The sequence below is a fragment of the Sinohyriopsis cumingii genome, chromosome 7, assembly GCF_028554795.1.
Source record: "Sinohyriopsis cumingii isolate HCF-2022 chromosome 7, ASM2855479v2, whole genome shotgun sequence".
Taxonomy (NCBI): Eukaryota; Metazoa; Mollusca; class Bivalvia; order Unionida; family Unionidae; genus Sinohyriopsis; species Sinohyriopsis cumingii.
In genome coordinates, this window is record NC_142967.1 from 37337882 (window position 1) to 37355816 (window position 17935).

Consider the following 17935-nt stretch of genomic DNA (forward strand, 5'->3'; position numbering starts at 1 on the left):
TCCAATGTAATAACTCATTTTGTCAAATATTTCATAATCAACACTTGCTGACACTTAGAACACTGGAGTCTGGAGATTTAAATGATAATGCCACAACAAATGTGCCTGAATTAAGGACAGAAATGAATTAGTATGGGTTGATGACATATTGACTGTAATCAATAACCTTATCTTAAAACCCTAATTATCAAATTAATTATGTAATTTTTATATAATCTGAGTACTTTTGACTATGGTTTCTCTTTTATCAACTTTCAGGGCTTGCCTCATTTTTTTTATCCCATTGTATTTTATTATAGCTCCTCACACACAGATGACATGGACCTGTTGGTTTTTACTCAAATTCTGTTACGTACATAGTGTGTCCTGTAACTGTTACCTATGTTCAGAAGAAAAATACATGTTCTAAAATGTCATTGTAACTACAAATGTCAGAGGTGCTTTACTATGTCATATATAATTTTCAGAGGTGTCTGTCCAGAAGAAATATACTTTCAAGATGTACACAGTTGGTTCGGACTGGTCTTTATCGGCCCTTTTCCATTCAGACTCGGACAGAATTGGGCATCCCAGGACTGCTGACATCGCCGCCAGTGGACCTTTTAACCCCAGATGAAGAAATGATGAGAGAATCAGGTTACATTTTTTTTTACATCATATTTGTATCAGATTTGTAGAAAAAGACATTTTAGTTGTGAAAATGTTGCCTAATTATCTTGGCAGATTCTTACAGTTACTTTGTTAACAGCACTGACAAAAGTCTGAAGAAGAAAGCAATCTATGATGACAAAAACATATGCTTTCAGAAGGGATCAAAACAATTATTTAGTGAAACTATTAATATTATCGCTGCAATGACCTTGATAATTGGTGCTATTGTTGCACCATTTTCTTTGAACGGTTGTTTCCACTTTTTGGTAATTTGTATTCCATACTTTGAATTGATTTTTCCAATTGCTTTTCTCAAACACGTAAACTGGTTTTATAATTTAGCCTTTTGTTTGGATAGTTTTCTTGCTGTTGTCTTCTTGGCCTTAAATCTGTTTAAGATACCTTTCATTGTCAAGTTTCATTAACTCTATTTTAGATTTGCAAACATCTACAGCAACCACATATTCCATTAATTAACTTTCTTCTTCTGCAGTGAACATTATCTTCACTGCAAGTGGAAGTTCTCTGGTATGAGATTTATCGTGGAACTCATCTGCTACAGTTGAATAGTCTTTGCCATGACCTTGACTGAAGTTTTTTGTGTCTATTGTTTGCATCTCATTTTCTTTGGGTCTTTTTAGTGGCTGTCTTATAAGAACTGAAGATTAATTTGAATACATAGATTGTGTCTCTGACAATTGAATTTCACAACGATCTACAGTGTCCTCTGTTCATTCTATCCTTAAGTTCATCTTCCACACAAAGTTTGTTGGGGAGGAGCCACAAAAATATGCTTTGTAGTTCAAGGGGGGAGTAGGTGTCTGTATATGTGATCCAAATAAATAAAATCCTACAATTAGCAACAAGTTATCTCCTAAAATAAGTTTATTAAAAATTATTGTATTCAAATTTGTTAATATATATGATGCACATACATAAACACACATGTAAACACAGCTGATCATAACTATACAGTAAACAAAAAAAACTTTGTCCTTGAAGTCCATTGGATAGTGGAGAGCAGTATTACCTTATAGTTGCTGATGTGGACTTTGCAGCTGGGGGGTTTGAAGGGATTTTAAGGTATGCAAATGTAATATTTGTTAATCTTTGATGTCATTAGAGACTTGATGGTACTATTTTTCAAACTTTCCCAACCATGATATTTTATCAGTGGCAAAAAAATATGTAGGTGAGACTTTAAGGGAATTACAAGTGAGAATAAAATAAGTTTTGAGGAATAAAAAGAAAGAGACCCCAGTGTCTAAACAATTTAACCAGCCTGACCACAACCTAAATTTTGTTTTATTATCAGATAATAGAAATCATCCATTCTTATCCGCAGCTCTCTAATAGAAACATTAATCAGAAATAAAGGGAACTTTATTGGATACACCGATTACATACTCTGCAGTTATTAGGGATCAGATCTCGGTTTTATTGGCATTCCAGGCTGTATTATTCAAATGTATAATATTGTGCCTACCTTCAAACTGTCCATCCGTGTGTCTGTCACCATATCTGCACCTAAACGCTTGGGTGGAATTTGACTACATATCTTATGCATACACTGGATAATCATGTGAAAGAGAGTTACTTGCATCATAATTTTGGGAGATCCCTTTATGATATCACAGCCACCAGTGAGTGAGTGAGTGGCCAATATTCCATTCACTGGTTTCTACTCCTGTCTATCGAAACCTCTAATGCATTGTTGTACAAAAAGAATTTCTTAGTAGTAAAGTATCTGTGACATTCCACGGCTCTAATAATATTGCAGTTGTTGTTGTTAGCACATACCAATATATTTTCAGTGAGTGCTAAATATAGTGCAATCACATTCTTGTACATGCCACATGACCATTCAAAGACACAACACTAGGTAACTGTAAAAAGACATGTAACTCAGAAAGGATATATATGTAAATGCATATTTTTCTTAGTTCCTCATGCAAACCACTGAAATAAATTATAGGGTAGGCAAACTTTTCGGATAAAGCTAGTATGTGTTATAAAGGATAAAATATAGACCTGTAAAAATTGCACATTGAGTTTTTCCACCACAACACGATCAAAGCCCAATTGTTATTTACATGTAGCCATCATAATGTTGTTGAGTGGTTCCTGATTAAAGGTTTAGTTAAGGGACTCTACTTTAAGAACTTGAAAAGAAGTTTCCATTTGTTTTTATCTTGAATAATTCTGTTTATGCTTTTCATTTAGAACTACCTTCACTGATTAGTAGTAGTTGTGGCGGTAGTAGGTTTTCAAAGAGTGTTATCCAAATACTGGCTCTATGATACAGATTAAAAGGAATTGCCATACAAATCCTGGAAGATAAAGCTTTCCAAACAGACAAAGACACGAGGCACTAAACAAAAACAGTTACATGGTAAAAAGGTTAAATAAGTAAAATCTTTAAAACACAGGTTAAACTTTTACTTCATTCCCTGAAAAGTCCAAGATTCTTCTGATGGAACACCATCATAAAGATTCATCATCAAGTTCTCCTGAAAAACCTCTGTCTCGCATGGTGGAAGTTAACACACCTGACAGAAATGTGTTCCTTTCTTTGTGAACACTAGCATGGTATTCCCTCTCAGGATATATGCTTAAGTCAGGTACATTGGAGTGTGCCCTAGATGTGATTGGCACAATATCACCTATCTCTGAGAATTTTTCTTTATGTTGTTGTTGTGGGGTTTAACGCCATTTTTCAGCACACGATAGGTTATACATGGCAGCCAGTATTAATGGTGGAGGAAGAACCCGGGAAGAACCACTGACCCACGAGAAGATACTGGCAAGCTTTCTAACATACCCACATTAGCTGAGTCTGAGACTTGAACCCACGCAGACAGAGGTGTGATGGCAGTGATCCGGAATGGTGAGCACTTTAGACCACTCAGCCACTTGGGGCCCCTTTTCTTTATGAAGGATGCCATATAATCATAGCATATATGTACAGATTTTTCACGTGTAATTTCACCAGGAGTGATAAGAGATACTAACTGATTAATATGTATGTATTTATTTGTAATTTCCTTATATTTCAGTGGCCAAGTTGGCTGCAGAGAAAATCAAACCTCTGGTTCGGAAGATGGATGAAGAGAGTCACATGGATCAGTCTGTTATCGATGCCCTCTTTCAGAATGGGGTACGCTTGCTTTTATATTTGTAACTTTGAATCTACAATCAACATGCCGGGGCTCCGAGTGGCCGAGTGGTCTAAAGCGCTCTTCGTTACTGATCACTGCCATCTCACCTCTGTCTGCATCGGTTCGAGTCTAAGATTCAGCCAATGTGGGTATGTGAGAAAGCTTGCCAGTAGCTTCTAGTGGGTCAGCGGTTCTTTCCGGGGTTTTCTCGGGTTCTTCCTCCATCATTAATACTGGCCGCCATGTATAGCCTATCGTGTGCTGCAAAATGGCGTTAAACCCCATCACAACAACAACAACAATCAACATGCCAGATTTTTTATAAATGCGGATAAATTATGTAAAAAGATCAAATCTGATACATGCTGATTTCAGACAGTCATAGATACACATAAAAATTACAGAGAAAGATACGCATAATAAGTGCAGACAGTGATTCACTTACTAATTGCAGACAGTCAAGGATACATATACTAAGTGCAGACAGTCAAGAATACACAAACTAGTTGCTGACAATCAAGGAGTTATAAACTAGTTATATACAGTGATGTATATACATACTAATTTCAGACAGTCAAGGATACACATAATAAATGCTGTCATTTAAACACATACGGATTGCAGTCAGTCAAGGATACACATATTAATTGCAGACAGTCAGTGATACACATACTAATTGCAGACAGTCAGTGATACACATACTAACTGCAATGATACACATAATAATTACAGACAGTCAATGATGTACATACTAATTGTAGTCAGTGATACACATACTAAGTGCAGACAGTCAAGGATACACATACTAATTGCAAACAGTGATACACATACTAATTGCAGTCAAGGATACACATACTAATTTCAGACAGTCAAGGATACACATATTAATAGCAGACAGTCAAGGATACCCTTATTAATTGCAGACAGTCAGTGATACACATACTAATTGCAGACAGTATGTGATAAACATACTAATTGCAGACAATGCTACACATACTAATTGCAGTCAGTCATGATACACATTTTGATTGCAGTCAGTCATGATACACATTTTGATTGCAGTCAGTCAAGGATACACATACTAATTGCAGACAGTGAAGGATACACATACTAATTGCAAGACAGTTAGTGATACACATACTAATTGCAGTCAGTCAAGGATACACATACTAATTGCAGACAGTCAAGGATACACATACTAATTCCAGACAGTCAAGGATACACATACTAATTGCAGACAGTCAAGGATACACATACTAATTGCAGACAGTCAAGGATACACATACTAATTGCAGTCAGTCAAGGATAGAGATACTAATTGCAGACAGTGATACACATACTAAGTGCAGTCAGTCAAGGATACACATACTAACTGCAGACAGTGATATACATACTAATTGCAGAACAGTTAGTGATACATGTACTAATTGCAGACAGTGATACACACTAATTGCAGACAGTGATACACTAATTGCAGACAGTCAGTGATGCACACACTAATTGCAGACAGTGATACACATACTAATTGCAGTCAGTCAAAAATACATATACTAATTGCACACAATCAGTGATACACATAGTAATTATAGACAGTCAAGGACATACAAAAAAGTTGCAGACAGTCAATTATATACATGCTAATTGCATATAGTCAAGGATATATGTACTAATTGCAGACAGTTAAGGATATACATACTATAGTACAAGTCACATGGGTCATGTAAGCACATTTACTGATATATGTTTAAAAAATACTTTTATTTTTAACATTTAATCGTAGTATAGTTATAAAAAAGTTTTTTCAGTCATGATTTTTGAGTGATCCTCACACTAATTGTCATAAAAAAAATTCCAGATGAAAATTATCGATCGCTATGGACTTTTACAATGGTAGTTTGGCATTACACTGGGTCAAAAAAGTCAATATTGGATTGAACTATTACTAGTGAATAGGGGATCATGTATGCGATCATGTGAACAAGAAGTTGCGTGCATCTTCATTCATTTCCTGTGTGGAAGTTCAGCTATGAATGGGATAGAGGAGTAACACACAATAAGTTTTATTCCTAGCAAGTTCATTTGACATTTCTTCAAAATGATAATTTAGCATGATGTAAAATTTAACTTAAATAAATCTGAATTGACAGCAGTCTTTCTAGTCTTTTATGAGTATGAAAGTACATACTTGTATGGGGAAAATATATGTTATGTACAAATTGAAACAAAATATATGACATACCATACAGAAGATATAAATGAAGTTAAATAATTGCCTGAAATTTATTGGACTTGTGTGACAATTTTTTGTGTGCTGGTGTTTCCCTAGGCTTTGTTTATAAATGATGATATTGTCGCTTCTCTGTTTATGTTTGTATTGCAACTTTTTCTCTACAGCAGGCACGTTCACTTTTACGTCATAGCACGTGATGAAACCGACTTAAATGAGATCACCCTGCTTGCTTGACTATGCCTAAAAATGTCGAAGTATCTTATCATGGAATTTGGCATCAAGCATTTTTCTAGGAATTTATAAAATAATCTTCAATGGAATTTGGGTGGACAGAGGGCGAAATAAAGTGTATAAACTCCATTTAAATGTATGTGTAATCAAATTCTCCAAAATGACAACTGATGCTGCAAAAGTGACTTGGTGTACATGAGCTATGTGACTTGTGCTATAGTTGCTGACAATCAAGTATATACAAATTGCATACAGTCAAGTATATACAGTTTAATTGGAGACAGTGAGGGTCATTTAATATCAATTGTTAGATTTAGTTTTAAACATTCTGAAGATGGTCCTGATGTATTTGCTTAGCCTGATTTGATGACTTTTTAGATTGACATCCTTTGACCTTAAAATGTCTGTTATATACAAATTTGTGTTCTTAAGAAGTGTATTAAATTGGGGTTTCCCAGCTCTATGATGACCCTTTCATCAGTCACTTGAATACTCAGCGTTGCTAAAATTACTTAGTTTTGGCATGATGTTTTCATTGTACATGTGACCTCAAAAGGTCAAAACAATGGAGAACTCCATTAAAATTTGGGCTAGCACTACTTTAATTACTTTCAGTAATGAGTTTCACTGCTGAGAAAGAACCATCCGAAGAGCAACATTCTAGTTTGCAGCAATGAACGTCCCTTTGTGTAGGGTAATTATTATTTGATATTGATTCAGATTCAAGATACTGATTAGTTTGCAGTTTTTTCATAGAAGAATCACTTCCTTTGCACAATTATTTGAGTGCTTCTATGCTACAGTCTGATTCATAAGCTAGGTAAAGTATATACAATGCATTTTAATAATTTAGTGCCTAATCACATGGACTACCTGTGTTATACTCCTTCTAATTAGGGCTCTGCATTCAGTTTTTGGAGGCCTATAGTAAACAGATTTTAAATCTTGACAACAGCAAGTCTTTGTAATCTCAGGAGCCATTCAGCTAATTCTGATGTGTGTTTGTGAATGCATGCGTCATAGATTTAGATATGCCTTTTATGGGTTTTGTCTCTGCAGCTCCCTTTTGGATATAGTCATGTCCCTTGACAGTTGACATAAAATCTTCAGATGGGATGTTGATGGTAACTGGCATAGCTCCAGAACCATTCAACAATTTCTCATGTAATTTGGTATGAATATTGTCTCACACACTTGTACCTTTTTTAAGTGTGGTCTCATTTAAAAGAGTTCTGAATCTACACCAGTCCACCCCCACCCACCCCATCGCTTGTCCTATTGACTTTGGTTTTGTTAAGATAACTTCAACAAAATAATTTGATTTGAACCAAATTTGGCGTGTGGCTTCTCACTGAAGAGACCCAGAATGTATTTGAGTTTCAGTATTCCATGGAGTTATGGACCCTGATTGTGCATGATTCTGACTTTGGTTTCTGCAGCATAATTTTGTACTAAGTTTCCTTATCTTTCAGGAAAATTTGGCATGCAGTATTTTATTGATGAGTCCTCGAGTGACTCAGATATCTAGCATTTTATGACATTTACAGGACTTTTGCTCTAGTTGTCTGTACTCCTTATTTTGGTTTTGGCACATTGTTTTTAAGCTTTGTTGGAATTTAACCTAATTCTTTTCACGGTAATAAGCTCTGCCTAATCTTTGGTATGCTAAACATATTTACAGTGCATCTGTCTGAGTAAATTTGCAATTTATTAACCTTTCTTCAGAAAATAAACTTGGTTGTTTGTTACAATAGAGTGAGCAATATTTAATGGACAGCACGGTGTTTTTAAAGGTGGTCAGAGCTTATTTGGCTCAGCGTAGTCTTTCAAGGTAATTGTCACTGGCTAAAGCTTTGATATGCTAAACATACTGGTAGTGACTTTTCCTTTGTCCAGGTACCAGTAAATGTGCAATTTATTTACTTCTCTTCAGAAGAAACCTCAGTTCTTTGTTACAGTAGAGCGAGCAGTATTTAATGGACAGCATGGGTGTTTTTAAAGGTGGTCAGGCTCATTGTAATCAAGGTGATGGGCACTGACTAAAGCTTTGATATGCTAAACATACCGTTAGTTGCTTTGCTTTGTCTGGGTTCTGGTAAATTTGTAATTTATTTACTTTTTTTGCAGAAAATAAACTTGGTTCTTTGTTTTCTTGCTCATTTTTAAACCACAGTATTTGATGCTTCTTTGTTACAATACAGTGAGCAATGTTTAATTTACTCTTTTGAGAGTGATGACAGTGAAGATGAACTTGAGGGATTTGATGCAATAGACTGAACTCCAAGGCTAACTTTAATATGACCCTTTTAAGGGCCAGCCATATAATCAGAAAGATAAACTGTATTTTCAATATTGCCCAATTTTTCATTCATGATCCAAAATGGTGAACTGTTGTTACACTGCGAAAATGGAGTGAAGTTATCAAGATTTTAAAATATATCACATGTATGTTACATTTTTTTTTATAATATAGCAAGGCAAAGTGACAGCTTTCCATGATTGTAAATTCAACTTGAAATAATCCTATAAATGGATAATTTAGTTATTATTTAGTTACGATGTACACGTGAGTTTTCCTTCAACTTCATATTACAGTTGCATTTCCTGTTTTGTTTCAGCTGATGGGGATAGAGGTTGAGGCAGAATATGGCGGTACAAACTCTACCTTCTTTATCGCCAACTTGGTGATTGAGGAACTAGCCAAGGTTGATCCTGCCGTCAGCGTCATGTGTGATATTCAGAACACTCTGATTGTCTCCCTTTTCAAGAAATATGGAACTAAGACACAGAAAGATAAATATCTTCCTCAGCTGGCTATTAATATGGTGAGAGAACCACTGTGTATTGGTCATAAAGTTACAGTCTAATATTTCTTCATCTCCATTTTATTAATACATCATTAATTGATACATTGTAGAGGAATTTAGTTGGAGTCAAATTGTGCTAGCCTGATGCATAATGAAGTCACCTGTTTGAAACAGCAGCCTCCCATATCATGCCTGGTTCTAATTTTTGCCTTCTCCATTTACCCAAATATTAAACCTCTTGAAAGCAACCTACCTTACACAGCAGATTGATACAGTTAGTGGGTGGCTGTTAAGAGAGGTTGCACTGTATTGTTATGTCCTAGTGGCTTAAATTACATAAGAACAAAAGTGAGAAAAACAGTAAGCATTCTATAATACAAAATATAAATTTATTTTTAGATAACATAAAGGCAAACAAAGTGAATGAATTAAAAAAACTTAAGTATGGTATCAATTCCTAGAATTTCCTAAATGTACTATTAATTTCACTGTAATCCAGAAGTACTTCAAAAGTATTCCAAATGAAAGGTTCTAATGTGCTTATGTGCTAGTTCCACCGTTCTAATATCTAAAAGTTTTTATTTATTCAAGGTCACAAATGTCCTTGAATGTTTCACAGTAATCCGATGAAATTAATAAATATACAAGTCCTTGAATAATTTCACAATAATTCAGTAAGGTACTATCTGTTTAGAATAAATGTTTCAGCTCTGTAGTTTAATCAGACAAAGTATAAATAAATCAGATTTCCTCTCATAACACTCACAAGTCTGGAACAGCATTGAATAAGAATGCTGCTGATTTAATTTAATTCCTTGATATAGTCACTATATACTTGGCAGATAAACAACACAAAATCACTAGAATATAATTCCACATATTTTTTAATTAATATGTATTGTGAAATAGTTTAGCAGTCAACACTTGACTTTTTTTAATTTTAACCAATCACCAGTTTTGACAATCTGACCATTCTGCAGTACAAATTTACTTCTTAGATCATGTGATGTTGATCTGTCCTACATTATTCACTCATAGCCTATTTAAACCAAAATATAATATTGACATGAACTCAAGTGGCCGAGTGGTCTAAAGCGCTTACCGTTACGGATCACTGCCATCTCACCTCTGTCTGCGTGGGTTCAAGTCACGGGTTCAGCCTATGTTGGTATGTGAGAAAGCTTGCCAGTAGTTTCTTGTGGGTCGGTGGTTGTTTCTGGGGTTTTCCTGGGTTCTTCCTTCACCATTAATACTGGCCACCATGTATAGCCTATCTTGTGCTGAAAAATGGCATTAAACCCTACAACAACAACAACAACCAGTTTTTCTGAGCTGGTTTTGATCAAACTTGGTAAATAGGCTAATATCATCAAGGTGTTAGGTGAGTTTTATTATGAGTGAGAACTATGCATATCAGTGAGGTTATATTTGCATTTTATCAGATAGTTTCTTTTGCCACTATGGAGACTGTATTTTTGATAGGATTTTTATCAAACTTGGGGAAATGGCTTACATCGTCAATATCTGAGCAGATTTATGGGGTAATCTTATATTTGATCGTTTAAGCTTGTTACTGCATCAGAAGTCAAATTATGGATTTTGCCTCAGTTTGTTAAGTAAGCTAATATTATCAAGGGCTTTGACAAGTTTTATAATAATTGAGATCTGCTAATATTGTTGAGGTTATTTGCATCTGATTAGCTGAGCTTGTTGCCTCTCTATAGCTTGTATTTCTTACCAGATTTCACGGCAGTATCAGGCACACTTTGGCCTCTTGTTTTAAACCATACTTCATCTATTACAAATTAATCCATGACTTCAAATGTCTTTTGACCATAAGTCATGTGCTGTGTGAATAGCACAGGTACTGAAATGTTTCTAAAATGTATAGAAAGTTAAGAAAAAGTCTGTCTTGTTATCTAAATACTAATGTATCAAGCAGTGGTAATATTATGTAAAAAAATATAAACATTGATGTTTTTAACTTTTTGTGGGATGCCTATAGATTTATCCTATGATCCAGGAAATCTTTTTTTCTTGATAAATCTTAACTTATTTATGCTTTCAGCTTGGAAGTTTTTGCCTTTCTGAAGTCGATGCTGGAACAGATGCTTTTGCTCTGAAAACTGCAGCTGTCAAACAAGGGGACCATTACATCATTAATGGCAGTAAAATGTGGATTTCTAATGCTGAGCATGCTGGGGTCTTCATCGTTATGGCCAATGCTAAGCCAACAGCAGTATGTATCAGGTTTGGTCTCTGAAGTTGTCATAACCAGTTCCTACTACATTGTATCAACATAGGAAAATATGAAGACTATGTTATTTGCCATCTTGCAGTTTGGCTGTTTGCTTGATGAGGAAAGGAGGATTGTGCAGCAATTTCTTATTTGAATGCATTCCCTAATCACATTAACGTCAGGAAGAAACTGCTACCTCTTGAACCAGCAATCGAGATGAAGGGAAGAAACTTTCTCAACTCTTCCCCTTACTTCCCCTCACCACTTAGCAGTGATTGCTTACCATGTTTTAACTTTCTCTTGATACAATATACATTGCATCTTATACCTTATTGACCATCCATCAGTGAAGTATTGTATTCCGTGTAAAGTTATTTACTATGGTGGCTCTCTAGAGTTTTTAATTTGCCTAGGGTTTGATTTTTAAAGAAAGATAATTCCCCCAGGTTCCTCACCAGTTTTACTGGCTATTTAAAAAAGACCCTGTATATCATGGGTATTTTTAAAAGAACTTTTATTTCCCTTTATTTTGGTGTATGATTGATTGGTGTAATTTGGGTTATAGAGTATACAGCATGGCCTTACCTAAGATGTGAACCTTTCAGAAAACTGCTAGCTTGACTTGGTCATTTTCACTTCCTGAACTATAGACGTAATTTGTAAAAAGACGAAGTCAGTAAAAAAAATTAAAACATTTTCTATATTTGAGAATTTATTCATTGCTTTTTCAGAAGCTGGTATTGTCTAGTGTGGCAAAATTTGTTTTCCCTATTTTAATAACTGCTAAAGATAGTGTACTTTAAACTAACTCAGGCTGAGTTTTCAAGCACATGGGAGTAGTCATTTTTTTGGTTACCTGTATTCATAGATCATGTACAGTTTCCATAAGTACAATATCCAAAGAAATCCACACTACATGAAAGTAACATAGAGGTATGCCAACATTCTCTACATTGTGCATGCTGTAAAAGCAAACCTGTCACTCATTCAGAAGTTTATAATATCTTTTGAGCACCCCCATGCAGTCATTATTTTCTGAAATTTGTTGATATTTATGTGTATTCTCGCAAAAGTGAACCTTTTTTTTTTACCTCTTGTGGTAATAGACCAGAACAGATTTTATCGCTACTCCTCTAAGTCTCCACTAAAATATTTATTATGTCTAGTTGGTCCTAAATAAAAATGGTGTCAGTCTGATGTCCAGTATGACTGCCATTGCAGTAATCTTGAAACTGTTGTTATCACTACTCCAGAACAGAAAGTCATACTGTCATGAAATTTTCACCAGTGGCCTTCTTAAGGATATCCAGTTGATCCTAAATGAAAATGGTGATATTTGATGTCCAATATAGCTGCCATTTTTGATAATTTTATTATCACTAGTCTTCACTTAAATTAAGCTGAAACTGGTAATCATCTACAGACACCTAGCAATGGTGATGGGAGGTAATTGCAAGGATTGGAAAGAGATCCTTCTCATCTTTCATATGGAGTATAGATGGGAAAGCCTTTCCATGATTTCTTGATTGAAGAGTTTGCAGAGCTTCTTAATGTTAATATGATTGGGTAGGTATTCTTGTAGAAATGTAATTCGCTAAACAATTTGCTGTTTACTTTTTAATGCTGTATAATTCACTCCTCTTATAAAGTTTTTGAGTGAATTTGCAATTAGTGATGTTTGTTAACATTTGATGGCATTATTGTCCATTTTCTGTGTAAAATGTACTAAGATGTTAACATTCTAGATTCGATAAGATTGTCCATTTTGTTTTTTAAATATTTATTATGAAGATGTAGCTCAACATGATGAGGATATGTTTTATAACCAGTCACTTGATGAGGATATGTTTTATAACCAGTCACTTGATGAGGATATGTTTTATAACCAGTCACATGATGAGGATATGTTTTATAACCAGTCACTTGATGAGGATATGTTTTATAACCAGTCGCTTTTGTAATTAATATAAAGATTTATGGCCCTTTTTTTACTGATCCCACATTGTGAATAATTGAGATATATATTGTAACCTTTCCAGTAGTGATGTTATCAACAGACTTGTTCACATTTTGGCTCAAGATTGTCATTTGTATATATTTCCATGGCTCTTTCATGGATTCATTTTATACTTGGGATCTTTTGTCAAAGTGCTCATCCATTTGATTACAGAAGCTGTTTATCATTGTATTACATGTCCTTAACCCTTGCATGGACTATGTTCTTTCATTTATTCAAAAAAAATTGCCATTTAAAACATTTATTCACCACATTCATCCTATAATTAATTAATTAATCAATGTGATTTTCAGGGATACAAGGGAATCACAAGTTTTATAGTTGATCGAGGCACAGAGGGTCTGACGATCGGCAAGAAAGAAGACAAGCTTGGCATCAGGGCCTCCAGTACTTGTGCAGTTCACTTTGATAATGTTAAGGTTATCCTGTGCTTACATTTTTTTATGTCCCACCATATATGTGGCAAGGACATGTGGTGTCACCTGTTTCTATCCATCCATTCATCTATCCAGTAAAATATTTGTATATGTCATTTTTAAATAATACTATATTGGGGATTTGTCAATAACATTGGCAGCATTTGGTTTGATGAACACATTGCTAGTTTAAAGCTAGTATAACAGAGCTAAATTACTTTATTCATGTAGAATTGATAAATAGTTGAATTGCTTTGAAACTGTTGATCTATACAACATTTTTTATTTAACTGATACTTGTGCTAGAAACCTCCACAAAACGTTACGTGGATCCAGTTGTTCATGAATGAGATTTAGATAGCTGGTTTTGAATTTTTTACATTTTAAACATTTTAATAATAATATCAATTTTGTTCTTTTGTCTATATGTATTATTTATTTAGCACATAGAGCGTCTGGGAGTTGGTTGATTGGTTGGTTTTAATGGCATTTTAAAACATTATTGGTGTTATCATGTTGAGGAAATAGGATCTAGGTGCCAAAGTTCCTTTCACAGAGATACTGAGGCAGCTTACTCAAGCTGGCTTGGGCAGATATCAGATCTGGTACCTTGGATGAGAAATCAGATGTTCATCCATCTGAGTTACTTTCCAGTATGACTAGGACCTAAGTTGTATGTTGTTACTCTTTGTGGCATCAGTATGATGTTATGTGCATTTAGCTCAGTATCTCTTTGTGTTACTGGCATCAGTATGATGTTATATGCATTTAGCTCAGTTTCGCTTTGTGTTACTGGCATCAGTATGATGTTATGTGCATTTAGCTCAGTTTCTCTTTGTGTTACTGGCATCAGTATGATGTTATGTGCATTTAGCTCAGTTTCGCTTTGTGTTACTGGCATCAGTATGATGTTATATGCATTTAGCTCAGTTTCTCTTTGTGTTACTGGCATCAGTATGATGTTATGTGCATTTATCTCAGTTTCTCTTTGTGCTACTGGCATCAGTATGATGTTATGTGCATTTAGCTCAGTTTCGCTTTGTGTTACTGGCATCAGTATGATGTTATATGCATGTAGCTCAGTTTCTCTTTGTGTTACTGGCATCATTATGATGTTATATGCATTTAGCTCAGTTTCTCTTTGTGCTACTGGCATCAGTATGATGTTATATGCATTTAGCTCAGTTTCGCTTTGTGTTACTGGCATCAGTATGATGTCATATGCATTTAGCTCAGTTTCTCTTTGTGTTACTGGCATCAGTATGATGTTATATGCATTTAGCTCAGTTTCTCTTTGTGTTACTGGCATCAGTATGATGTTATATGCATTTAGCCCAGTTTCTCTTTGTGTTACTGGCATCAGTATGATGTTATATGCATTTAGCTGTTTCTCTTTTTGTTACTGGCATCAGTATGATGTTATATGCATTTAGCTCAGTTTTGCTTTGTGTTACTGGCATCAGTATGATGTTATGTGCATTTATCTCAGTTTCTGTTTGTGTTACTGGCATCAGTATGATGTTATATGCGTTTAGCTCAGTTTCTCATAAATTGTTTCTGTACTTACTATCACTGAGAGAAATAAAATGTTCATATAAGTACATACACAATTAACATCACACAAAATGACTTCAGAATTATCACCAACACAGTTATTAAAACAAGCACCATTACATCAATAACAAATGCCTAGATTTAATAGTGACCACTGCCTACATGTGTCTGTTCCATCATACCTTGAGAGTACATGAATATGTTCTGTTGTTCCTTTCAGCACCTTGTATATATGTGTCTTCATTCAGTCCTTTCATTGTACCTGAGTGTATTTATTTCATTTACTTTTGTTCCCTTGGCTTTTTTCATTTGTCACATTGTTCTGTTCGATGCTGTAGTAACTATCTCTATCCCACCTGACCAATGTAATTCTAAAGTTTTATGTAAGAATCTTTGCTCAGGGTTATCAGCTTGTTCATTGAAACCAGTCAGGTTTGTCCATTGAAACCAATAAAGTTGTGACATCATGTGATGAATCCTAAATCTGTGTGACATGAATATATCAGCAACACAAGGTAAGAGACTGACAAAGCCTGAAAGAAACCTTGAGCATTAACAACCCAGATTTCAGCTGGTAATCGTATTGAATCTCATTATGCCGACATCAACAACAAGAGATGGGCAGAACTAGAAAATGTCACTGACCCATACTTCATAGAGAATGGGTCACACGGCTTTATCCAGTGAAACCCAACTCATGGGCTATGCCCACTCGTACATCAAATTGGGTAATGCTCAAGGCCTATCCTCTATTTATAAGATACTGCATGTTCTGATCTTATCAGAAGTTGATTTATGTAGACATCTTACATGTATTTCAATTTAGTGTCTTCAATGCAAAATTTACATTTCATCAAGAAGAATGAAAAAAAATATTGTATTTCAGGCAAATGTGTATGTAAAGAAAGGTACAAATCCATTGATTATTTTTGTAAATTATATAATGCAGATAATTTTGACTAACACGACATTTATGTTCACCAGTAGAAAGTGATTATTGCTTTGTCCTACATGTATACGACTTATTCGAGGAATACTTTGTATAATACCAGGTACCAGAGAGCGACATTCTGGGAGAGATTGGGAAGGGATACAAATATGCCATCGAGATGCTGAATGAAGGAAGGATTGGAATTGGTGCACAGGCAAGTGTATCATGATAAGTTTTCGACAAACAAGAGAACTTGGTGTAGGACAGCTTGGATCTCTTAATATTCAAAACTTTTAAAATGTCATTATTTTCATTAGTATTTATCTTATATTTTAAGAATGTTTGCTGGTATCAAATCAGAATATGTAAATGAGCAATTTTGAAGGTTCTAATTGACTGACAGTAGTGAAGGTTCTAATTGACTGACCTTTGTGAAGGTTCTAATTGACTGACAGTAGTGAAGGTTCTAATTGACTGACCATAGTAAAGGTTCTAACTGACTGATGATATTATAGGTTCTAATTGACTAATGCTGTAGTTTATGGTAGCTACATACAGTAACTCAATTATGATATATAATCTACATCATCTACAACTGGACATTACAAATCCACTTGCCCATTTCCCAGAACAAGCTCAGATTTGCCTCAGACAAGCTCAAGTTTGCTGGCATTGTTTCTCTCTCTCTCTCTCTCTCTTTATCTACATATCTATGTTCATGTACTATTTACATTTATCATTTTTGATACCTAAATAATGGTATATGGTTTTAAGGTGCAAATTTAGATAATAAATATATTGTAATTTCCAGAAAACACTGAGTTTATTTTACTTATTTTTGTTAACTTTCATTGTGATATTACATGTCTTATTTTATGTATTGGGGCAATTGATATGTATATTGGGGGGTTGGGGGCAAGTAAACCAACTGTTTTTTTTTGTTACATATTTAACCTATTATCTAAAATTAAAGCATGAACTTCTGTAACTGAAGAGTTGGAGCTTGTTTCTGTTCAACAACTCCATTTACTTAATGTGCATTGATTTGTCAAAGTTTGGTGTAAATGATATTTCATGTTTGTAAACTTGATATGTATTAGGGTGAAGTTAATGTTAAGGGTTATTATTATTATTATTATTATTATTATTGTGTAATCAGAAAACTTGTGTATGCTTATAATTTTTTTTTCCTCTCAAGAACTCAAAATAACTACAGTCAGAATAGTTACAGGTCATCACAACTTAAAAATAACTCTCCATTACAAAGAACAGGTTACATGTCATCACAACATAAAAATAACTCTCCATTACAAAGAACAGGTTACATGTCATTACAACATAAAAATAACTCTTCATTGCAAAGAACAGGTTACAGGTCATCACAGTATCTAAATAACTCTAAATCCAGTGCAAGACTGTTTACAAATGCATTGATGAAGATGTGTTCACTAAAACAGTTGTATGCAAGGAAACAAAAGAATATTCAAGTAGGTAAGAAATGAATGACAGTCAAAGATCATAGCTGGCAGGACCATTGTGACAGATATCAATTACTCTGTCATAGATTAAAGGAGACCAGAAACCAATGGAAATATAGAATAATAATAAAAGTACTATAGCAGAAAACCTTATTCTGAAGTATCATCTGTGACCATAATGCCAATATTTAAATATTGGCCTATCTTCTAAGAGCTGAATTTC

The 17935-nt window shown here is 34.5% G+C and overlaps 1 protein-coding gene across 4 annotated transcripts in view; it reads left to right on the top strand.

The window, feature by feature from the left end:
* The window catches only part of LOC149795036 (short/branched chain specific acyl-CoA dehydrogenase, mitochondrial-like), a 52975-nt gene that overhangs the window by 3068 nt on the left and 31972 nt on the right, over positions 1 to 17935 (top strand). For all 4 annotated transcript variants that reach the window (XM_089964708.1, XM_089964710.1, XM_089964709.1 and 1 more), the window contains exons 2-7: positions 468 to 636; positions 3708 to 3808; positions 8889 to 9095; positions 11146 to 11316; positions 13627 to 13752; positions 16356 to 16448. In XM_089964708.1, the coding sequence (XP_089820834.1) occupies positions 468 to 636; positions 3708 to 3808; positions 8889 to 9095; positions 11146 to 11316; positions 13627 to 13752; positions 16356 to 16448 (867 nt within the window). The remainder of the gene's footprint in view (positions 1 to 467; positions 637 to 3707; positions 3809 to 8888; positions 9096 to 11145; positions 11317 to 13626; positions 13753 to 16355; positions 16449 to 17935) is intronic.